Source organism: Acartia tonsa, chromosome 12, assembly GCF_053477335.1.
Source record: "Acartia tonsa isolate MP-2025a chromosome 12, ASM5347733v1, whole genome shotgun sequence".
In the NCBI taxonomy this organism is placed as follows: Eukaryota; Metazoa; Arthropoda; class Copepoda; order Calanoida; family Acartiidae; genus Acartia; species Acartia tonsa.
In genome coordinates, this window is record NC_137271.1 from 3,421,331 (window position 1) to 3,446,867 (window position 25,537).

At 31.8% G+C, this 25,537-nt stretch overlaps 1 protein-coding gene across 5 annotated transcripts in view; it reads left to right on the forward strand.

Moving 5' to 3' along the window:
• The first annotated feature begins 11,721 nt into the window (after positions 1-11,721).
• LOC145334358 (uncharacterized) overlaps positions 11,722-25,537 on the forward strand; it is a 74,335-nt gene continuing 60,519 nt past the window's right edge. For all 5 annotated transcript variants that reach the window (XM_080179795.1, XM_080179794.1, XM_080179796.1 and 2 more), the window contains exons 1-6: positions 11,722-11,801; positions 18,812-18,907; positions 20,112-20,298; positions 20,560-20,616; positions 24,287-24,357; positions 25,385-25,473. In XM_080179795.1, coding sequence (XP_080035921.1) covers positions 11,785-11,801; positions 18,812-18,907; positions 20,112-20,298; positions 20,560-20,616; positions 24,287-24,357; positions 25,385-25,473 — 517 coding nt within the window. In that variant the 5' untranslated portion in view covers positions 11,722-11,784. The remainder of the gene's footprint in view (positions 11,802-18,811; positions 18,908-20,111; positions 20,299-20,559; positions 20,617-24,286; positions 24,358-25,384; positions 25,474-25,537) is intronic.

Sequence of the window (25,537 nt, forward strand, 5' to 3'; positions counted from 1 at the left end):
GGTGCTTTCCCATATCGAGCATTGAAAATACACTTCCATATTTTAGAAATAAATTGTAAATTAGAAAGGATAGTTTTTTTGCATAAGCCTAACTCCTGCAGGGGGCCCTAACCCACCAAGGTTTACCCTTGATGTGCCCTTACTCTTGATAAGATATTAATTATTGAACATATAGAATTTCTTAGAAATTTTAAAGCTAAACAAGGATGACATCATTTATAAGTCCTTAGTAAAGCTAATAAACATGGAAATCTTTACAATAGAATTTATATAATATCTTTGATAGTAGATGCATATCAAAGCATTCCAACAGACGGACGGACAAAGTAAGTTCATCAGTATGGGGATGTTTTTAATTCCAGCCATTGATCTTTTATAACTGAAGAGAAATTCACGTTTACTTCTTTACGGTTTCTTACAGACAGGCAGACAGATATTTCAATTAGAGTACCAAGACACATATGATAACATCCATAAACTTTGTAAAGTTCATAAAAATCTAATAAAATAGACGGACAATATGGTTAAAACATTAGATGTCAATAGAAATATATACAGTAAACTTAAAACATAAAATACCATAAAATCTAATTACTAAAACTTTAGCATAATGGACGAACTGACTGACAAAGTTAATTAAATATATATGATGCTTTTTTAGTCAGCGAAATCCTCACAGACAAATTTGCTTTTCATTTTTAATTTTAAGTAAATCATAATTCTGATTTTGTACCAGACAGACATACAAAGTTCAAGTAAGATTTTCTGCTAAAATATTTTTTATTAGAGAAGCTACTCTATAATTTATAATATAATAATTTTTCCTAATAACTCGGACCCTAAGGCGGCCTGAGGCCGCTTTGTCATATCTTAATAATTGCATTAGCCTTCTACCTTTCCAGTACGGATATTTAATATTCTCAAGAGCATTACAGACCAGCGAACAACGTGAGCTGTAGGCTAGTTTATAATATAATAATGTATTTTTATGTCTTTTTGACAGTTTATCTATCTATTTACATATTCATTTATTTGTACAAATCTCTCTATCTATAATAGTAATGGATATATAACATACCTGGATATTATGATAGGTGAAAAATTGTCGTCAATTTAGGTTGAATTTTCCCCTGTCATTTATTTTTCAGTTCGTTCATCCAGTAGGAGGGATGTGGATGTGATCAAAGGGTGTGGACGGGGGATTGTTATTTAGCCCGCTACAAGTTTCTCTTTATTAGAGTACATGATAATCTAATGTAATATCCAAGTAATAATACATCCATACATAATGACCATTACCATGCATATATAAAAAGCCTCTATATGCTCAATACATATAAAGTGAGTAATTTATCAAGATAACATAAAAGACTACTAAACACTATAGACACAAGCTATTAAAGTGTTCATACATTACAACCAATCATAAAAGACTACTAAACACTATAGACACAAGCTATTATAGTGTTTATAAATTACAACCAATCATAAAAGACTACTAAACACTATAAAAACAAGCTATTATAGTGTTTATACATTACAACCAATCATAAAAAATACTAAACACTATAGACACAAGCTATTAAAGTGTTCATACATTACAACCAATCATAAAAGACTACTAAACACTATAGACACAAGCTATTATAGTGTTTATACATTACAACTAATCATAAAATACTACTTAACGCTACACTATGTTCCAGCGAGTGACAAAAAATCGTATTTTACATTTTAGAAAATACACTTTTAAACAATTGTTTAGTAATATACACAAGTTCTTGGAAATAAAGCCGAAAGAATTAACTCTTTACTATGAAAAATAAGAATTGTATGTGTAATTATACCAGATGTATGGAATTAAGTTCCTTTTCATCATTGTAAACAACTATTTTTAAGGTCAACTAAACTACATTTCAAATCAGCGTGGACCCTTTATTTTTAAAGCTATTTTTAAGTATTTGGATTCAGTATGTAATAATTTATACATTTAGCCTTTAAAAGAAGTCAAATCTCTATTTTTTGTTGTAATTGTAGATGGTTTTCTTAGCATACCCGATTTCTATAAAATAGACAATTTTCTTCTAATGAAAATTTTAGGTTTGGTTCCAGATCTTTTAAGCGCAAAAGAGCGCAAGCAAATCCTCTTACATGGTGATATAAGATGTATGTATAATATCAGAGAACTTTACCCTGTGTATGCGAATGTATGCGAAGTTTGTTTTTTTAGGCCCCAAAGATACTGGGTCTATAAAAAAAATAACAATTTTTTAAGATATAAAAGTAATTTATTATTCTACTTATTTCCAACACATATTCAATTAAACTAAAAGTAAAGAAAAGTTTTAAATAAAGATTATTTCTAAATGTCTAGGCTCTTATCTGAACCATTTTACCTTTTTATTTGGGGGGGGGGGGATGCCCCACTTATATCCACATCTGAACCCATTAAAGCTAGAAGTTAAAAAAAATTTATGTAGTTTCCTAGTTCAAATATATATTCTTATTTAATTCGTTAGCATTACTTACTCCCTTCACCCTTATATTAAGCAACCTTTTTCCAAAGGTGCTTTCATACTTATTAAAAAAAAGACAAGTAGAATTTGTATTGTTTAGGAAAGAAAATGCTTCCTTTCAAGAAAATTGAAAATAAAATGAAAGTCTTACATATCAGAGATTTATAGGGATTAGACAATGGCCGAGAAATTAACGTACATTCCCAATGCTAATACACAAAATTGCCCCTTCTATAAATTACAATTAGTGATTGAAACGTTTGAACACTCAACTAATAAACTAACCAATCAAAATTCAATAAAACTCCCACAAATTGTTATGCCTACAAATAAGAAAACGCTATTTTGTGAATTTGGGGACTATTATAATAAACAGCCCATTGTCCCCTCCCTCCCTACATATACACACATAAAATAAATAAGAAATAGGACTTTAGATTAGAATTCTCAAAATAAAAATTTCGGCGGCGGCGATCGGCGGGAAAACGGCGACAGATTTTCATATAATTTCAGTAGGTCATGCATACTTGTTAGAAAAGCTTATGTTTAAAATTTGAAGTCTATATGTCAAAAATTGCGGTCTCAAGATTTGTTTAAAGATTTCTGAGGGATCAGGACCTGCAGGATCATACCTGGACCCTGAAATTGACTTAAACACTTAAATTTCATATTGGTATGTACTAGTAGGATATTTTAGTATCTGGTAACTTAAAATGCTTAATTTAAGGCAAACAAAATAATTTTGCTCTTTACCTGTATGAACCTGCCAGGTTTGCTGGCATCCTGTGCCAGCCAGGACGGAGATATTTAAAATTTCGCCATTATATTGAAAGATATATGGATACTCATTGCTATTTAGATAAAATTTCATCTAAATTTTTAAATAAACAATCTCTATGATTTTTTGTCATTTTTTGGCTTTTCTGGAACACGGTGCACTATAGACACAAGCTATTATAGTGTTGATACATTACAACCAATCATAAAAGATTACAAAACACTTTTGACACAAACAATTATAGTGTTTACACATTACAACTAATCATAAAAGATTACAAAACACTTTTGACACAAACAATTATAGTGTTTACACATTACAACTAATCATAAAAGACTACTAAACACTATAGACACAAGCTATTATAGTGTTGATACATTACAACTAATCATAAAAGACTACTAAACACTATTGACACAAGTTATTATAGTGACTATGCATTATAGCCAATTATATCTAACAAAAAACATTAAGTGTAATAATTACAGCGACAGTTGTTAAGCCAACAAATGAGAAAACATTATTTAGAAAAACTTTATAATTAACAGTCTAATGTCCCTACCCTCCACGTACATATTACTGTTTTTATGCTAACAATTAGGATGATAGGATAATTTTGGGTCCGATTTTGTACAGTTAATAATTATTACATATGGTTTTTCTCTAACTTTACAAACATCATAAAACGGTTTATTAACTAAAATATACATACAAAAAAAAACAAATTGTAAAACAAAATATAAGTTCAATTAGAAGCATTATTTATAAGGTTATTTGAGTACATTTTCCTACTCAGGGTGTCTGTATTCTTCAACTTAATCTAGAGTGGCTACACACTTTTAAAAAAAAACTGAGTAAAATAGTCCTTAGTCAGAGTCAGAGAGGAGGGAGGCAATGAATTGTAAATTAAAATGATATCCAAAGTTTAACAGTCATTCGTTGGCGCATAACAAACTTTTGGTACTTTAACTGAATCTTGATTGATTGAGTCAAAAAAATTTTAAATATGATTTCAAGAAAGGGTATTTTTGATTATCATAATTGGATACGAACATTAATTCATTGTCTTATCCCTTAAGATCCCTGGCCAGTCTCTAAGTGATGGTATCAATTTCAACAATATTTCAGCACAGGGATCTAAATAGACAATGGTCGATAAATTGATTTACTTTCATAATGATGATACACAAAATCACAAAACATGAGAACACTTAACCTAATGAACCAACCAATCAAAATTCATCTAAAGTTACCAAAGTTGCCGATAAATAAGAAATCGTTATTATAAAACTTTGGGGACTAGTGTATTAAACAGTCTAATGACTTTTTAAACTTTCTTTGTCTTTAAGTTGATACAAAGAGCTTAGTGAAAAATTTTCAGAACAAAAGTTTTGAAAATCATCAAACTATATGAAAGCAAATTTTCGTCATGTTTTTCAAAGCGAAGCTTTTCTATAAATAAGGCCCTTCCGCCTGTAATCTCTTTTCGGTAAATAATACATGTTAGAACTGTCAAATCGATTTCAAACTTTACATGATGATTTCTATAATAGTTACGTTATTTTCAAACATAGTGATTTTTTCACTTTTTTGACAACAATTTTTCATGTGATATAATTATCCTATTTGTCTGATTTTTGGAATACTGATTTTTAGGACAACATAGTACAATGTTGCGAGCGAAGCTTCTCTATAAAACTCCCCTAAAATGTAATTGTGTCCTTAAAAAGTATCCTGTATTTGAGCACTTTAAAAACAAATTCACTAATTGCAACTAATTTGATGTTCGTTTGTGTGTCTTACCATTTTAGAGCTTTGCTTTTATGGATGTTGTCATCCTTGTTATTTAATAAATTTATCAAAGTAAATGTACTTCATATTTATGTTTCAAAAAACGTTATCTCTTATTCGTCGGCTTAAAAACTTTGGGTTTATTTATTAAATTTTGTTAAGCTGATACAAAGCAATAGTGTGCAAACTTTTCCACCAATAACTTAATTCACATAAGGGTTAATTTTGTTTATCATAATTGTCTTATCCCTTAATATCCCTGATGTTAACACAACTATTTGTTTTATGTGTTGAAATGAATATATTTGTCAATTTTTCATTTTAATATGTCAGTTTCGTGTTATAAATTATTTTATTCGCGCATAGAAAAGACAGCCCATATTTTTGCAACATAGTTTATTTTGAATAATTTTAAGTAGTGAATCTACTCTATAATTATTTTCCCTTTTCCCCTCCCCCAAAAGTCGATTCATGAAATTTTGCCAATATTTTCAAATATACAGAACAATTGGGGACATTGGAATGTTTATTCCACTAGTCCCCAAAGTTTTATGATAACGTTTTCTTATTCATTGGCTTAATAACCTTATTTGAATTTTCATTGGTTAGTTCATTTAGTTGAATGTCCAAAAGTTTCAACCACTCATTGTTTTCTAAGGAAGAGGTAATTTTGTGTATCATCATTGGGAATGTACATCATTTTATTAGCCATTGTCTTATCCATTTAGATTCCTGACAAATATACCAATTATAAAAGACCTATATTGTAAGTCCCCAGTATATTAGAAAAAACAATTCTTTGATTGCATTTACTTTGTCCGGAAGGCTTTACTGTATATAGAAATGAATTGCACCTGATTTGGGGTCAAGGCATTCCCTAATACTCGTCTAGGTAGTGGGTACAATCCTTAACGTCTTTTGTTATTATGCAGTTTGGTCCGAGATTCGAACTCTTTACTGCCACGGATATATTAATATTTAGATCTGACATCAGAAAAGAAGATATACTCTAAAAAAGTGAAACTTGAAGCTGGCTAAAATTACGACCCCCCCCCCCCTCCACAATCCCCCTCTTTATCACTTACCCTCCCCTTTTACTGGATGAACGAACTGACCAATAAATGATAACCATGTTAGCAAGCTAAATTGACTATTTTCTCTTGTCATAATGATAACGTATATTCTATATCCATTGTTGTAAGTGAGGCGTACAGATTAAATTTAGAGTACCTAGCTTTGTTAGATTAATGGACTTATTATTTCTACACCAGATTTTCATTTTCTCTAATAAAGTAAACCGTGCAGCAGGCTAAAATAACGATTCACCCATTGCCCCTCCTTTACCCGATGGATGAACGGATTGGCCAATAAATTACAGTGGAAAATAGCAACCTAAAGTTTTCCCGTGTTATAATATCCACGTATATACTACATCCATTGCATTGTTAGATTTGTTTTCTACCTGCTTTTAAAATATGAAATAGTGATGTCAGACTTTTTCGGCGGAACTATTAGGTATACATTACAAAAAAACAATAAATAAAATTAATAATAGCAAAATTTTTGAGTTTTATATAGAAAAAAGTGTTATAGGTATAAATTAAATTTTAAATATCTCTTCCTATTATGTAAAGTAGTAAGGGCTCACAAACCACTCAGTCAATTGAACTTTCCATTTTAGGGAGCCTTCACACAACTCACGGGATGATTATATTTTCTGCCCTCTCCTACTCCTTATAGTTTCAAAGCCTTTAGATTTTAGGGGCGCAACTACTATTATTTTTCTTAATTATTATTATTTTTTTTTTTTTTTTTGATGTATATTTGCTTTTTTGTCTGAACATTTAATCTCTTTGTTAGAGCCTTAAAAGCAGGAATATAGGGATAGGGTAAAAAAGATAGATATAACCCCCACCCCATCGTGCAAAAAAACTTTAAATATACTCAAATTCAAAGGTTTATAATAGATCAATTGAAACAAAATTAACAATTCTATTTCATTTATCAATCCCTAACTCCCTGCAAAAAGGGAACAAAGCCATTTTTAGTGTACTACGACGTAAAAGAAGGAAGGGCGTTTTGAACAGCGCATAAGAGCAAAAAAAGGGCAACTTTAAAGGAAAGGGCATCTATAGCAGATATTAGGGTAGGAACTTTATCTATATATGCCGTTCTTTTAATCAAACAAAAATAGTTCATTTTAATTTAGCAAGTATTTGTTTTTTATTACTAACAGTTGCCCCATAGACGTCCAAGGGGAGGGGGGTAATGGGGTGATTACCCCCCCCCCCAATATTTTTTTCATTTTACCCCTCCCCCCATTTAAAATTTACCCCTTCCCTGGGGGTGCCGTAGGCACCCCCAACATTTAGGAGGGGGTATTTACACCCCCCAAACAATTTTGGGGGGGTAAATACCCCCCTTCAAAATAAAAAATCTCTAACAAAAAAAAATTTTGCGTGCTTCGCGCGCATTTTTAATACTAAATATTTAATTAAAATTTAAATTACTCCCCCCAATAATTTTACCTTGGGGGTAAATTATGGGGGGGGGGGGTAAACAAAATTTACCCCTGCCAACATATTTCAGGGGGGGTAATTCCCCCCCCCAAGCAAATTTTACCCCCGGGGTAAAAATTTTGGGGGGGGGTGATTTAAATTTTAATTAAATATTTAGTATTAAAAATGCGCGCGAAGCACGCAAAATTTTTTTTCGCGCGCCATTTTATCCCCCACAAAACCGAATTACCCCCCCCCAAAAAAAAATTAAAAGCTTGGACGTCTATGAGTTGGCCCTCTTTCTTTTAGGGTATTTGTGTTTTAAGGGAGAGGGAGGGGACATGAAATAGCCTCAGTCATAGGCTTAAAATTATAGATAAAATATTAAATAGCCTATTACCTTCTTTAAAGTGAAGAACTCAATCAGTTCAAAACAAATTAGCGAAATCTTTTTCTAGGTCTACTAAATATTTATAATAAATAAAAGTCCACGCTAGAGATTCTTATTTTTTTACATTTGCTAATTCAAAATATTGGTTATAATTGGAAAACGCTATGCATTGTAGGTGTAATTTTTTGTGGTGTTTTTGTCATATAGCCATGTAGATTAAAATAGATAGTCAGTAAGTTTGAAAATTTATTAAAAATATACAAAAAAAATCATAACCAATAGCTGCATTGCCCCTAGAATCTTGGGTATCTTTATTCGTAAGGTATAGAATTACAGAATAATAAGAATCTAACATTAAACAGCCCAAAACCATCCTGGGACCTATGTAAAGCTTCTATAAGATGGAAAACTCAATCAGTTCAGTAGGTATCAAAATCTTAAGCTACAGGCAAAATCCCTCTACTACTTTTCTATCGATTCTTCTTTTTTTTTTAAACTTGATTTTTAGTCAGGTTTTAATTTTTTTTTTTTAAGGCCAGTAATCTGTCTAAATTTAGACCATATACTGTAGTGAAATTCTTCGAATATTTTACGTTACATAATAAAATACAATTTATATGAACAAGATTGCTATTAAAAATTAATATCCTTAAAGTGAAAACACCATTATATTCATTTTCTACAGAAACAAAATTAATTCAGTAATGCAAAACTATTCAATGTAGGTGTTTATCAAGAATTGTTATTAATATTTTTGTTATTATTAAATGATATTTTCAAAAGAATAGTTACAAGAGTGATGCTGTGAAAAACAGTTATGCCCTAGCAAAATAGAGATAATCTATAGACATACTCTCTAAATCAACCAATTGGAAAACCTAGACATGTTATGAGTTAAAATTGTGTACAGATTTGCATAGGGTATACAATTTTCATTTCATTCGCATTAAGAGTCAGCTAAAAATAGTTGCATTTCTTAAAATAAAGCTTTTCTTTGGTAAATTATATCGTGCAAAATTTTATTTCCTAGTATAGTGTGAAGCACATGAATGCCAAAAAAATAAACAAAGGTGTTTGTTTGCTATGGAATCTTTTTTTAAGTTTGACAAATTTTGGGGTCAGATGGACCATCTAGATATATTTTGTTTATTGTTATGCCCTAAGAAGCATAACATATCGACAAAAGACTAGAGTTAGAATGTCTTAGGACTAATGCTAAGTCGATAATATGTCATGCATAGTCACTTTATTAATGGCATATAGTCGGCACTAATAATAGGTATTATTAAAGAAACTTAGCCAATCCTAACCTCAAATTTCTTGATTTGAATCTTGATAGGCATAGTGTTTAGACATTGATAACGTAAAAGTTGATTTTTTGCAAACATGAATTTTTACATGTGTTAGCATTATAATAAGGCTGACTATATCAACAAAAGCAATGTTCATCAAGGATGACAACATTCATAAAGCAAAGATCTACAATCTGACGGAGGGACAAACGAACAATAACTCTTGTAGAGTGTCAGAATTTGATAAGCAGAACATTAATTTGTAAGTCAAACAAAATTATACATAAATTTGTTTTAAAATTGTGTAATTATAGGATTTTTATTAGAAATATTTTATCAGGGAATGCGAGAATCTCTTAAATATCCATGTATTCTATATCCATTGCATTGACAGAGTTTTGTACTTTTTTTATAGGGGTAAATTAAAATTATTCTCCATTTATCTATCCTCGACTTACAGGTAAGGAGGGTCAAAATGGGCTGTTTATTACACTAGCACCCAATGTTTTATAACAATTTTTTCTTATTCGTTGACTGGTTCATTAAGTTGAGTATCCAAACGTTTCACCCACTAATTTTATTGTATAGAAAAGAGATTTTTGGGGTTGCACATCAATTTACCGGCCATTGTCTTATCCCTTTAGATCCTTGATCCTCTTATCACTTATGGAACCAAACAAACATTCATAAAACTAGTTATTTCCTGTTGTTAAAAAAGGTGTATCAACTTTTTTTTTTATGGCTAGCCGGTTCTTTTAGTAAGTAGTAGATGTAAAATTTTTCATAGAATTCAGATATGCAATCGGTTTTTTTGTAGACCTCTTATTTTTTAAGTAATTTAAGTTTTTTTAAAAAATAATTAAGTCGGTTTTAAGGTACTAAAACGCAACAAAATAAAAGAAGAAAATGGCCAGTAAGAACAAAAATAGTAAGATCTTTAATTTGACACCTTACTTTTAAAATTCTGTTGAGTAATTATTGAAAAAATCTTTTTTTTTAACCTCGGTTTAATAAAAACTTTAGACCTAAATATTTTCTCAAACAGACATAAAAAACATGGGTTCATATATACCTTTAGAATCAGAAAAATATTACGAATCCATTGTAAGCAAAATTGAAAAAAAGTAAAAAAATAAAAAAATATAAAAATGGCCAATTGTATTTTTTGTTCTGGCAACACTATCGTCTTCCCTTTTTTACCCCCTCTATACCCCCTTCCCATTTTTATACCCAATTCAAAAGTTAAGACGTTGCCTGTACAATATAATATGATATTTTCATATAATTCCTTTTATTGTAGTTTATATACTATATTGTAAACTTTTTTTTTCAATTTTGCTTACAATGGATTCGTATTATTTTTCTGATTCTAAAGGTATATATGAACCCATATTTTTTTACTTGTGAAATGATAAAATTGAGTTCAAAGTTTTTATTCTCGTGGGTTTAAAAAAATCGATTTTTTCAATAATTACCTGACAGAATTGAAAAAGTAAGGTGTCAAATTAAAGATCTTACTATTTTTGTTCATAATGGCCATTTTCTTTCTTTTTTTTGTTGCATTTTAGTACCTTAAAATGGACTTAATTTTTTTTTTTTAAACTTAAATTTTTAAAAAAATAAGAGGTCTACAAAAAAACCGATTGCATATCTGAATTCTATGAAAAATTTTACATCTACTACTTACTAAAAGGACCGGCTAGCTATAAAAAAAAAGTTGATACAACTTCTTTGGTTAGTTTGTTTTCTATGCTTTATTTACTTTTGGATGATGTCATACTTGTTAAAAGCGAAGCTTATATATTGTTGGGGTCTGTAAGTCTACCACAAAGTATAGTTTAATCAGAGAGAGAGGGGACAATGGGTTGTTTATTACACTAGTCCCCAAAGTTATATAATAATGTTTTCTTATTCGTTGGCTTAACACCTTTGATGACTTTTGATTGGTTGATTCATGATTTTGAGTGTTCAAACGTTTAAACCAATTATTGTAATATACAAAAGGGGTAATTTTGTGTATCATCATTGCACTGGGAATGTACATTAATTTATCGCCCATTGTCTTATCCCTTTAGGTAACTCAGTTTAATTCAGTTTTGTTAAGTAGCTCTTTTTTTAAATGTTCGAAAGCAAATATACAAAAATCTTCGTATTTTTATATTAGTTTTAAACATGAATATAATATTAAATATTAAAAGTACATAAACGCGTTTATTTTATGTAAATAATAAATGATTTGATATAACATTACTTGGATATTGCACCAGATTTTTATATACTCTGAAAAAGTGAAAGTCGCAGTTGGCTAAAATAACGATACCCTTTTACCACATCCCCTTCCCTCTTACTTGATGAACTAATTGGCCAAGAAATGAGGTCTATATTAACATTCTAAATTGATGACCTTTTTTCACTTGTCAATATATCCATGTATTCTATATCCATTAGTGTATATGTATAAAATTTTCAGAGAAAAAATGGTTTTAGTTGACTCTGTGTTTCTTGACTTCACTTGACGATGGCTGATAATAAGAGGTAAATAGATGGATAGATAGATAGATAGATAGATAGATAGATAGATAGATAGGTCATAGAGAGAAAGGACAATGGGCCATTTATTACACTAGTTTTATAATAACATTTTATTATTATTTGGCTTTACAACTTTGGGGCCTTAAATAAATTTTGATCAAACGTTTAACCAACAATTTTACGCTACAGAAGGTGGTAATATTGTGTATCAGCATTGGGGATGTACATCAATTTATCGGCCATTGCCATATCCCTTTATATCCCTGTAGGTAGCTAGAATTATAACAAGGATGACAACATCCATAAGTAGCTAAGCACCCAAAAGACAATGTCAGTTATAGAGCATATTTTCAGTGGTCATATAAAAATATAGAGTTTTAAAAATCCCCTTGACCGACGCACCAAGTAAATTAGATACTGGGTGCTCATTGGTTAAGAGAATCTTCCCACCAAAAAATCCAGCCTTCTATCTTAAATTGCATTTAGAATTATAGAGTAACTTCTCTAATAAAAATAAATAAAAAGATTAACATTACTGGAATAGATTGATAGAATAAAAAGTTTTAGAAAAAAGATAGATAAGTAATTATTACATTGGTACTTTAGCTAAATATTAAGCTATAAACATTTTTAAGAATTTTAATGAATATAATAGATTTGAAATTTGCATAAAATGTTAAGGATTTTTTATAAAATTAATTTTTTGTATAATTCTTTATATAAAAGCGCAAATGCAATCTAAGTTAAATAATTTTGACATCTGTTATTGGTGGATTGAAAACTGTCTGCGTTCTGATTGGAGAAGCTTAAGTGACGTACATCATTCAACCAATTAGAGCGTATGTAGTTTCCAATCCAGCTATCCTATTGGTCAAAATTTATTAACTTAAATTGAATTTGCGCTTTTAAATAATGAATTATATAAAAAACGAATTTTATAAAAAAAATCCTTAAAATTTTATGCAGATTTCAAATCTATTATATTCATTAAAATTCTTAAAAATGTTTATAGCTTACTAAATATCTATTGTAAATTTTCAAAGGATAAAATCCTTTTATAGAAAGATAGTTAGATAAAATACATTTACATATAATATTATAGATAGATAGTATTCTAAATATTACTCTACTGTAATCGATATATAATTATTTGGATGTTGCACCAGATTTTTATGTACTCTAATAAATCAATACTCGCAGCTGGCTAAAATAAGGATACCCCCACCCACCCCTTTTACCACATATCCTCCCCCCCTACTGGATTAGCCAACAGACCAATAAATGAGGTCCACATTAACAACCTAAACTGACGATTTTTCTCTGTCAATATATCCACTTATTCTATATCCATTATTGTACATTGTCGTAAGCTGAAATCCTTTTACAGGTGTCAGATTATAAACAAACATACATTTTCCATTCTTAAAACATAACTTCAGGGCTCGGCAGCTGCGCGTTAGCTGCGACCAAGCCCCGTTTGATTGCTTTGAAAAGAAATTGAAAAGAAGGATTGCCATATTTGTCAGGTTTAGACTTCTAGCTAATTTTTAAAACTAGAATAGGTTCATATTCCTGATTCTTACACACAGCTCACGCGCTGCTAACGAGCCCTGGATTATATGGGAAGTTGTGTTCATATAGGCAGTTTGGAATATACTTTTAGAAAAGTAACAGGATGTGTGTCTATGTTCGTAAGAGTACTGTGAAGTTTTATGGGTTCCAGAAATTATTGCTTTTTAGAAGAGAAATTGTTTTTGGAAAAAAGGAAAATTCAAATACTATGACAAAATATCTTTAATCGAACCACAAATACTAAAGAGATGTGAAAATCATTTGTCACAAAAAGCGGCTAAATAGTTGCCCTAAAACAGTCCGACCACCATGGATGTTTAATACTTATTAATGCTTCAGAAGAAGTTTTAGATGTTTTTTATAGGAGCTGACAAAATCCTGTTTCCCCAAAAACTTTTCAGACAGACAGACGGACATTTCGAATTATTGAATAGATTCGCTTTTAAAAAGAGATATATAAAAACTATATGTAGCTACATAGATAAATAAACACATATTTTTATTTGTTCAGTAGTATAACTACTCTATAACGATGGTAAGGTCGTACCTCCAACCTTTAACTTACTGATTTTATTTTTATAAAGAAATATGTCTTTAAAAATCTTGAGCTTTTTAACGAAGTAGTTGCCTCGCCCCAAGCATCTAGGTGAGGGCAGAATAGTATAAAACCTTACCAAGTCATTTATTCAGCTTGCCTGAAAAGTACAACCTATTTTAATACCAACCAAAAATAATTCATATATTTTGAAGATCAATATTTAAATGTTCTTTACTTGTCCTTATTAATATTGATTAATAGTTGCTAAAGAAAGCTACAAATCTGACTAATATCATAATGGATGTAGAATATGCGTGGATATTATGACGGGAAAAATGTCATCCATTTAGGTTGCTATCATTGATTTCACATATTGGTCAGTTCGTGTATTCAGTAGGACTGGAAGGGATTGGGTAAAGGTGGTGGATGGAGAATCGTGATTTTAGCCAGCTGCGAGTATCAGAGTACATAAAAATCAGGTGCAACATCCAAGTAATAATATATCGATTATTAATAGATGCTGAAAGAAAGCCAAAAATCTGACTAATTTCATCGATTGACGATAAAATTCTTTGAAAGAAGGTGTATCAACTATTTTTTTATAGCTAGCCGGTTCTTTTAGTAAGTAGTAGATGTAAAATTTTTCATAGAATTCAGATATGCAATCGGTTTTTTTGTAGACCTCTTATTTTTTAAGTAATCTAAGTTTTAAAAAAAAAAAATTAAGTCGATTTTAAGGTACTAAAATGCAACAAAAAAAAGAAAGAAAATGGTCATTATGAACAAAAATAGTAAGATCTTTAATTTGACACCTTACTTTTTCAATTCTGTCAGGTAATTATTGAAAAAATCGATTTTTTTAACCCACGAGAATAAAAACTTTGAACTTAATTTTATTATTTCACAAATAAAAAAATATGGGTTCATATATACCTTCAGAATCAGAAAAATATTACAAATCCATTGTAAGCAAAATTGAAAAAAAAAGTTTACAATATAGTATATAAACTACAATAAAAGGAATTATATGAAAATATCATATTATATTGTACAGGCAACGTCTTAATTCTTCAATTGAGTATAAAAATGGGAAGGGGGTAAAGAGGGGGTAAAGAGGGGGTAAAAAAGGGAAGACAATAGTGTTGTCTGAACAAAAAAAATAATTGGCCATTTCTTTAATTTTTTAATTTTTTAATTTTTTTCAATTTTGCTTACAATGGATTCGTAATATTTTTCTGATTCTGAAGGTATATATGAACCCATGTTTTTTATGTCTGTTTGAGAAAATATTTAGGTCTAAAGTTTTTGTTATACCGAGGTTAAAAAAATAGATTTTTTCAATAATTACTCAACAGAATTTTAAAAGTAAGGTGTCAAATTAAAGATCTTACTATTTTTGTTCTTACTGGCCATTTTCTTCTTTTATTTTGTTGCGTTTTAGTACCTTAAAACCGACTTAATTATTTTTTTAAAAAACTTAAATTACTTAAAAAATAAGAGGTCTACAAAAAAACCGATTGCATATCTGAATTCTATGAAAAATTTTACATCTACTACTTACTAAAAGAACCGGCTAGCTATAAAAAAAAAAGTTGATACAACTTCTTTCTTTGAATACTCAAAAATTTAAATCATCATTAATTGTCCTATCACTGTTTTTAGTTTTAATAGGGAGGGAGGGGACATTGAGCTGTTTTTTACACTAGTCCCCAAAGTTTTATAATAACTTTTTCTTTATTGTTGACTCTACAACTTTTGGGACTTTGGTTCATTAAGTTAAGTGTTCAAGCGTTTCAACCATAAGTATAAATCTACAGAAAGGGTAATTATGTGTATCATCAATTTATCCGCCATTGTCTTATACCTTTTAATCACTGGGTTTTATCAAACATTCTTATCGTAAAAATTTCCTTTTAATCACTGGGTTTTATCAAACATTCTTATCGTAAAAATTTCTTTTTAATCACTGGGTTTTATCAAACATTCTTATCGTAAAAATTTCAGGACGTAAACTCCTCTTACATCTTAGATTAAAAGAACACATATGTATAGGGATCTATAGGGATAATACAATGGCCGATAAATTGATGTACATTCCCAATGATAATACACAAAATTTACCTGTCTGAAAATTACAACAAGTGGTTGAAATGTTTTAGACACTCAACTTAATGAACATAAGGGGCGTCGTAGCTCAGTGGTAACGCACTGAGTTACGGTGATGAGAGTTCGAGTTCTAGTCCCCATATGGCAACTCGAATTTCTCAGTTGAATACATTCACGCAACTTCCCCTGGTTGTGTAAGAAGGGGATTATTGAGTAAGTTTGGATACTTAATAGTCAAGTACATAATATCAGTACTACCCTTATCCCAAGCTCCTCTGCGGAGAGCGTCATTCATTACGGTGACTTAATTTGGGACACCTGCCATACTCGGCGAGGGTGAGGTAATAATGAGTAGGTCCCTTGAGACAGCGGGTCAAGTACTTGTACTTGAGCGTGGACCTTGAGCTGGCCCTGGTGTTAGCATACAAAAGTGTCTCGTCCTACTCCATGACTACTTAGGTCCAAACACTAAGAAACTATGGCTACACACACACACACACACACACTTAATGAACTAACCAATTAAAATTCAATATAAGTTCCAAACGTTGTTAAGTCAACGAAAAAAAAAACGTTATTATAAAACTTTGGGGACTAGTGTAATAAGCAGTCCAATGTCCATACTTTGCTACCCAGGGTCTTGTATTTACTTTGTACTCATACTATAGTAATGGATATAGTATACATGGATATATTGACAGGGGAAAATATTTCGTCAATTTAGGCTGCTAATATGGATATCATTTATTGATACCTTCGTTAATCCAGTAGGAGGGGTAGGGGGAATGGGGTAGAGTGGATTAGTCAGCTGGGAATATCACATTGTTAGAGTACATGAAACTCAGAACAACATCCAAGTAATAATATATCGACTCATATACTATATATAGAGTTGTATGAAATGAATTATACACTTTTCAATGTTAGTTTTAAAATACATTTTGTAAAGATAACGTGTATATTAATGCAGTGTTTGAATTAATTATTAAAATGATGTCTTTAGATGAAGATAGGTTTGACTATTATATATATATCAAGTAGGGTTGGGCCGGATACTTTTTTGGCGGGATATCGGACATCCGGCTGATTTTTAATGCCGGATATCCGGTATCCGGCCTTATATCTGGTCCGTGTTTGATACCCGGCAAATTACCGGATATCCGACATTAGAAATCAGCCAAATATCCGGTATCCGGATAGTTTCAATTTCCGGAATCTGGCCGGATATTGAAAATGGCCGGATATCCGGCCCAACCCTAATATCAAGACAGTCTGACGGTATGTCAGTGAAAGTTTGCTAATAGAATAAATGTATCTTTCTTGTTTATTGACAGATTTAAAAGTTTAGAAAATTATATAAACAGCAAAAAAATGAGGGAGGGGACATTGGATTGTAGATTGTACGAGTACTCAAGTTAGATAAATTTTGCTTAAACTTTGGATTAAAAACTTTTTAGGAAATCTTGATTGCCTGTCACAAAATTTGTGTATCTAAGCTTTTTAACCACTAACCTACTATACAGAAGAGATAATTCAGTTCATCATTATTGGGGATGTATATCAATTTATTAACCATGTGTGTGCTACAATAAATTGGAAAACGATGCAACATTGATGTTACACTGTCTATAGGAAGAAATAACCTTTATAATATAATGTGAATTAAAAAGAACAGGGATCTGAAGGGATAAGACAATGGCAGATAAAATAATGTACATTCACAATGATGATACGTAAAATTACCCCTTTCATAGATTAAAATATTTAGACACACAACTTAATGAACAAATCAATTAAAATTCAATAAAAGTCCCCAAAGTTGTTAAGCCAAGGAGTAAAAAAAACTTTGGGGACTAGTGTAATAAACAGCCCAATGTCCCCTCCCTACCTGATAAAAGAATGTTGTCATATGTCAACATATATATGTTGTTACCCTAATTAAACATATTAATGGTATTACTTCAACAAGGATGACTACATCCATAAAATCAATACCGAAAGATTTGTAACAACAAAGTATTTAAGCTTTGTTTGATTTGAATTACTAGCGGCTACACTCCTAGAGGTCTCTAGGGGCTCTTGAGTGGGGAAGTCGATTCCTAAACTTTCAATTTTAATTGTATTTTTTTAAAAAATGGGCTGTGTTAATTTATTTAGGGGGGATTCTTTTGAGGGTTTTGGTACTCTCCCCCAAAATAGTTAAAAATCTTCTCAGGACATATAAGAAGCTACACTGTATAGTGAGAATCATATCGATTCAGTGGTTATAGAGATTCTTCGTTACAGACAGACAGACCAAGATCTTGCCTCTATGCTAAATGTATTTGTTGGGACGCAAATATGTTCCAAGTGACTTAGCTTTCCATTTATCCAATATCTACATTGAAATCCCCCTAGCTTCTATTTGAAAAAAATTGACATTAAGTGGGGAAATTTCATTTTAATTATGCTTTAACCCCGTGGGGCGCTATTATCTACCCAATATAACCTAACCCAACCATGTCAATTATTCGAGAGATTACCCCTATTTATTTCATAATAAGGGTTTCTGTGCTCGAAGGCACTTTGGGGGGAAATGCATAAAAAATCCAATGAAACTATCTATCTATCTATCTCCCCATCGCAATGATCTAAAATCGACTTTCAATTGGGTCTTTGAAAATTAACCAATATTGTCAGTGATATTTACACAGGCAAGTTGCAGAATACAATTTGCTAGCAGACGAAAAAGGTCCTTGGAAAAGTGGGGCATGTAGTTATCTGTTTATACATTTATGCTATAGATCTATCTATCTAGGTCCCCATTGGAAGAAGATATTCGAGGAGAGGAAGACGACGTATTTATACAACATGAGACAACTCCTCTACCTGGACATCATCTGGTCCATTCCAGGTAGAGATAGATAGATAGATAGTTAGATGAGACAACTCCTCTACCTGGACATCATCTGGTCCATTCCAGGTAGAGAAAGATAGATAGATGAGACAACTCCTCTACCTAGACATCATCTGGTCCATTCCAGGTAGAGACAGATAGATAGATAGATAGATAGATAGATAGATATATGAGACAACTCCTCTACCTGGACATCATCTGGTCCATTCCAGGTATAGATAGATAGATAGATAGATAGATAGATAGATGAGACAACTCCTCTACCTGGACATCATCTGGTCCATTCCAGGTAGAGAAAGATAGATAGATGAGACAACTCCTCTACCTAGACATCATCTGGTCCATTCCAGGTAGAGACAGATAGATAGATAGATAGATAGATAGATAGATAGATAGATATATGAGACAACTTTTCTACCTGGACATCATCTGGTCCATTCCAGGTAGAGATAGATAGATGAGACAACTCCTCTACCTGAACATCGCTTTGTCCAATCCAGGCAAACTTTTTATAAAACAAACAATTACAACAAAGTAACAGGATGTTTGTTTGTATCGAAGGATCTTGCAAACCACTGAACCAATATGGTTCTCCTTTACAGGGTCGCTTCTCATAGGTCTCACCTCTTAACAAAAATACTCCTCACCTAAAAAAAAGATTTATAACTTCCCCCTCAAGTGCCGTAGAGACCTCTAGAGGCGTAGCCGTTAGTTTAACATATATTTAGTTACATCTTTAGTATGTGTACGTTTCCTTGCTTATTGGAAAATTTTATAAATTCAATAATATTGATTCATTTTTGCATTAAATGCTTTTTGGTATGGTTTCAAGGACCTCTAAAACAATGTTCTCTAAAAGTATGTCTATAGGTCTGACTTTCAAATTTATAATACAAAGTAGAATGATTTCTGTCCAGCCGTCCAGTCGTTTGTCTGTCCGTCTGTCTGTCTGTCCGTCTAATCCTTAAGATCTCGGTATCCGCTGAACCGATCGGATTTTACTCTTCAGGGAATATACCTCCTGGTGGGACACCCCAAAAAAACAAAAAATCCCTTTTTTTTGATTATTTAAAATAGTGGTGGAGTGGGGGTACTCCAGGAATTAAAAGGTGTTATTATACCTCTTGGGACAAAGCCCCTAGAGGCTAGGGGAGAAGCCGCTAGTATTAATATAATATAAAACAGCCTTTTCAATTTATAGGTCACCATTGACCGTCGCCATTTCTCAGCCTTCCGTTGAGAGTGGAGATGGCGAGGGAAGGGGCAGTTCTGCCGAGAGCAGGGGAAGGAGAGGTGTGGGGGAGGAGAGAGGAGGGGGAGGGGAGTCGAGTGGAAGCAGTCTGGGGGGGCCAGGATCTGGTCTTCATAGGCCGCTCCTTGGCGGTCAGGTGAGTTGGATAGATAGATAGTTAGGAAAAGAAAGAGAATGGGAGGAGAAGGGGGGGGGGGGAGTAGTATTTAGGGGACTCCGTTTGACGTTCATGTGGGATGATATTAGCTTGCTAAGATTGAAATATTTTTAATTTATTAGACTAATTGTAAATAAAAATATGGATAAAATGAGGAAAAATAGCTGTTATAAAAATTATAAAGGTAGTAAAATATACATAGATTATTGTTTAGATAAATAATCCTATTTTAATTTTCAGGGAAGAGGTGATATTTTCCCAACCACTGTGGGAGGTTCATCAAACTCCAGCACTGAGGTAATTTACATTTTGGAAATTAGGAAAGAGCTGTGTTTAGTGCGCTAAGAAAATGGGGATAGATGTCACAGCTTTTGGCCTACCTATTCTGTTGATGTCATAGTAAAGGAAAAGAGAAAGAGAAGGGGGAAAACCGTATAAAAAGTTATGGGTTATAGGGTATTTCCTGACGTCATTAGAATAGGTAGGCCAAAAGCATTGACTTCTATGCCCATTTTCCTAGGGAATTAAATACAGCTAATTCCGAAAACAGTAAAAGTGTCTGACTATGACGTCACAATGGTAAAATATATAGCGGCCTCTCATTGGTTAATTGTTAATTTTTTCTGACGTCATATTCAGACACTTTTACTGTGTTCCTAATTCCTAATTTCCACAGCTATAATTAGTAACAAAAAAAAATTTTGTTTTAAAACCAATGGATCTAAAGGGTTAAGACAATGGTCAATAAATAGATGTACATCCCAATAATCATACACAAAATCATTTCTTAGTGGTTGAAACAATTGGTCACTCAACTAAATGAACCAACCAATCAAAATTCAAGTTACCAATGTTGTTAAGCCAACCAATAAGAAAATGTCATTATAAAACTTTGGGGACTAGTGTAATAAAAAGCCCAATATCTTCTCCCTTCTTAATTAAAACCAATATAAGTTACTAAGTTTCAAGGGTTCTATTTCCCCAATAACCATAAACAAAATTATCCCTGTTTTAAATTAAAATTATTCGTAGTATGAACACTGAACAGTGAGCACTGTTAGTTTGAATAAAATATTCAAGATTTAATTTTAGTAAACACCGTTTTGGAGCCAAAAATGAGAAAGACTATTTATGAACTTTAAGTACCAGTATGATTTTTTAATCCTAAGTCCCCTCCCTCCCCTCCCTGGTTTGGTCCAAAGGAGTTCAATTACTGCAAAAATTGTTAAGCTATGACAAATCACTACCTTTGCATTAAATACAGTTTCATACAGTGCAGTGTCAGGAAGTGTTATTCCTATACTTTTTAAAAAAGTAACATGATCTTTTTTGTCTGTCTGTATCAAAGGATCTTGCTAACCGCTGAACCAAAATGGTTCCTCTTTAAAATCTAGCTTCCAATATGTTTTGGTAAGGTTTAAACCTTATTTAAGAGAGAAATTGCTCCAAGACAAGATATACTAAAATATATTTTAAAGAGCTGCTAGAGACCGTTGTAGAAAACATTTTATACCAAAATATATTTTATATTGCTGCTATAGCCTCTAGGGGCGCTGCGGCTAGTCCTATTACAGGAAGAAGTAAGGTTTTTGTTTGTAAGTTAATATCTTGCTATCCACATGACCGATTGAGTTGTCTTTTTAAATGAATCTTCAGATCTACTGCAGTTCACGGTAAAATATTGCTGGTAAGGAATATTGCCAAAAATCTATAAATTTTAAAGGCTGCTAGCTGCCAAACGGCTGAACGTACAGATCATACCCGAACACTGTTTTAAGCAGCATAAGAAGGCCTACAAATAATCTGGAATAGCCATAAATCAATAATGCATAATTATCTCGCAGTGCAGAGAAATGCGCGAAAAGGCCTATTTTACGCGTGTTTTCTTAAGTGAAGCTTTAACTGTGCATCATTGGATCTTGGCTATTCCAGATTATTTGTAGTCCTTCTTATACCGCTTACAATGGTGTGCGGGTATGATCTGTACGTTCAGCCGCCTGGCAGCTAGCAGCCTTTAACATTCATAGATTTTTGGCAATATTCGTTAACAGCAATATTTTACCGTGAACTGCAGTAGATACGAATCTTCTATGAGACTATATATAATAATATATATTTCCTTAGTTATTGACAGTTTTTAAGATTGACTTTCTATGTAACTGTTATTTTTATAGTATATAGGTCATTCTGTATATAAACAATACTGAACAAATTGCAAAATATTGTAAAAACAAAATAAAATAATTCATTTCCTGTTAAATATTTCCTTTCTTTTTCAAGGCGAAACTTTTCTATAGTTTCGTTTCAATTTCTGGATAGTGTGTATGTAGATTTTAAACAAGATATTTTTGTAGCTTTTTTGAAATAAAATGATTTAAAATACTGATTTATATGACGCATATGTTATTATCTTTAATAAAGTCTTAAAATGCAAGCATGCCATGATTAAGCTTCGTTCGATCCCAAAATAACCTTTTTGTAGTGAAAGTTTGCATTTTTTATAGTTTCTTTTCGTGATATGGTTTTAATAACAACAAAGATGACAACGTCCATAAAACAAACAAGCAAAACTAAATTTTAATTATTCTTTGATTAGAAGTAGTATTTTAAAGTTAATACGAATGTAATCAAAATAACAATTTAATTACTTATATAAGTAAAGAGAATTTATGTCTAATCGTAATAATCAAGAATACAGAATTTGAATAACAAAATGCTGGCCGAGTAAAGTCCTTCACGTTTCGTTTATAAAGTTTCCTAGATTATATGCAATTCTTATAGTTTGAAATCGATAGAAAATTACGGGGTATTGTCGGTTTTGTGACAACGCCCCTTTTCGTTGTATTTTTACATTTGCTTTTTAAATGCTAGGTAAATGTTAATGATTGCCTTAAATGGTTAGAGCCCCCTGCAGGGGCTAGAAATAGGAGAAAAACTACTGTGAAGAAAATGAAGTGGCGATGTCATGAAACTGACAATACCAAAAATTTCTTGTTTCTTTTGGTACCATTGTATGAACATTCTAATTTTTCTTATTCACGCCTAAAAATATATGCACTTTAGAAAGTAAACAAATGTTCATTTTTAAAAGCGAAGCTTTTCTATAATTAGGGTTGGTCCGTCCGTAACGGATAGCTTTTTCGTTAATTTAGACATGTTAGAATTGTCCTATCGATTTCAAATTTTGCATGGTGTTTCCTTTAGCAGTTAGGTACGATTTAGAAAGCGTAGCAACTCTATAATCATTACCAAAATGTCCGTACGTCCATTTAAAACATGTTGACTTTTTTCCTTTTTAAATAGCTTTTTTCGTTAATTTAGGCATGTTAAAATTGTCCTATCGATTTCAAATTTTGCATGGTGATTCCTGTAATAGTTAGATACGAGTTAGAAAGCGTAGCAACTCAATAATCATTACCAGATGGTCCGTACGTCCATTTTAAACATGTTGATTTTTTTTTACATTTTTAACAACAAATTTGTATGTGGCCTAATTATCCGATTGGTCTGATTTTTGGTATACTGATTCCTAGGACAACAAAGTACAATATTATAAGCGAAGCAACTCTATAATCAAGTCCTAAAAATGTAAGTATGTCCATAATCATTATCCTGTATCAAGCAGTTTTTCAACAAATTTACTTACAATTTTGCTTTGACTCTTTAACATTCGCATTCTGATTATTCAGTTCTGACATTATACAAGTGTTAATGTCCGTTTGTCCTACCGTTTCAGAGCTTCGCTTTTATGGATGTTGTCATCCTTGTAAATTTATATACATGGATAACAACATCCATAGAAAGCAAGAATAGCTAAATTGATGGAAGAAAAAGTGTGTATAGCACAAGATTTTAATAGTTTATCTTTAATGAAAGCTCTAAAAGACATATTTTACTTAGAAAGTTCATGTGTTCTATTATCTATTTATTATTTTCTATCCATCTATCTATCTATCTTTCTATCTAGGAACTGAGACTTGGTACCTTTCGAGATGAAGTTGGTGTTCACCTCCTAAATCGAAACAATTCTTCTCAAGCGTAAGTTTAGTTATTTCAAAATAAACAAGGATGACAACATCCACGATTGCAAAACATGATTATTAGAACAACTACACATTAATTTTATACATACTATATATTTTCCCCCTACATCTAGATGTTACTGAAAGAAAATTTACTTATTTTTCTCGACTGTTGACGTATTTTTAAAATAAAAAAAAAATTTGTTGCCTAATATCTTATTAGAAGCCATACTAGAATAGTTATATATCGCATCGTATTATAGACCGCTTTTTTGCGGATATTAAAATGAAAAATAAACACTGATTTTAATATTGTAAGTTCTTTATTATATTGTTCGTAGAAAATTGTCTGTATTGCGATGCTACACGTGCATTTAAGTGACCAGTACTTATTAAATTAAATACTAAGAATTCCAACATCTATAACAACATGAGGGTGTCCCATAGAGTAGTGGTTAGCGCACCACGCTGTGGTTGGGAAAATCCGAGTTCAAGTCCCCTCAAAGATGTTGCACTTGGATGACAAATGCTGTTGCAGTTTGTCAGAATATAATCACGCAACCTTCCCTGTGATGCCCTTAGGTTGTAAGGAGGGAGATTTGTAGGAAGTTAGGATCCTACCTATCAAGCAACTGTAATCGTGCTTTCCCTCGTCCATGCTCCTCATTCATATGAGAGTGCCATTAATTAGGGTGGCTTAATATGGAACACCTGCCAAAACTCTAGGCCAGGGTGATGTAATAATTGAGTAGCTTCCACGAGAATTGCGGGTCAGCTTGTAATGTAACATAGAATACACTCAGCTGTGCGCGAAGCTAACCAATCTAGGATTGGTCAAAGGATTCTCACCTTCAATCTCCTCGTGCATCTGAATCCTAACCTTAGAGAATCAAGGCTACATACATACATACACCAGTACTTATCAAGTGGATGTTTATCGTTTTCGAAGCCATGCTTCCTTTCACTTTTTATACCTGATTGCTCATTATCTATCAAAAAATATTGTTAGCTAGCTGTGATTAAATGAAATTTTAATGTTGTAGGGACGATTTACATTTATCCGCGAGCCGGGACTCCATCCGTACCTACAAATCTTTAGATGCTTCTGATAGACAGTCGGCCAGATACTCAGGTAGAGATAGATAGATAGATCGATCGATAGATAGATAGATAAACAGATAGATAGACACATAGAT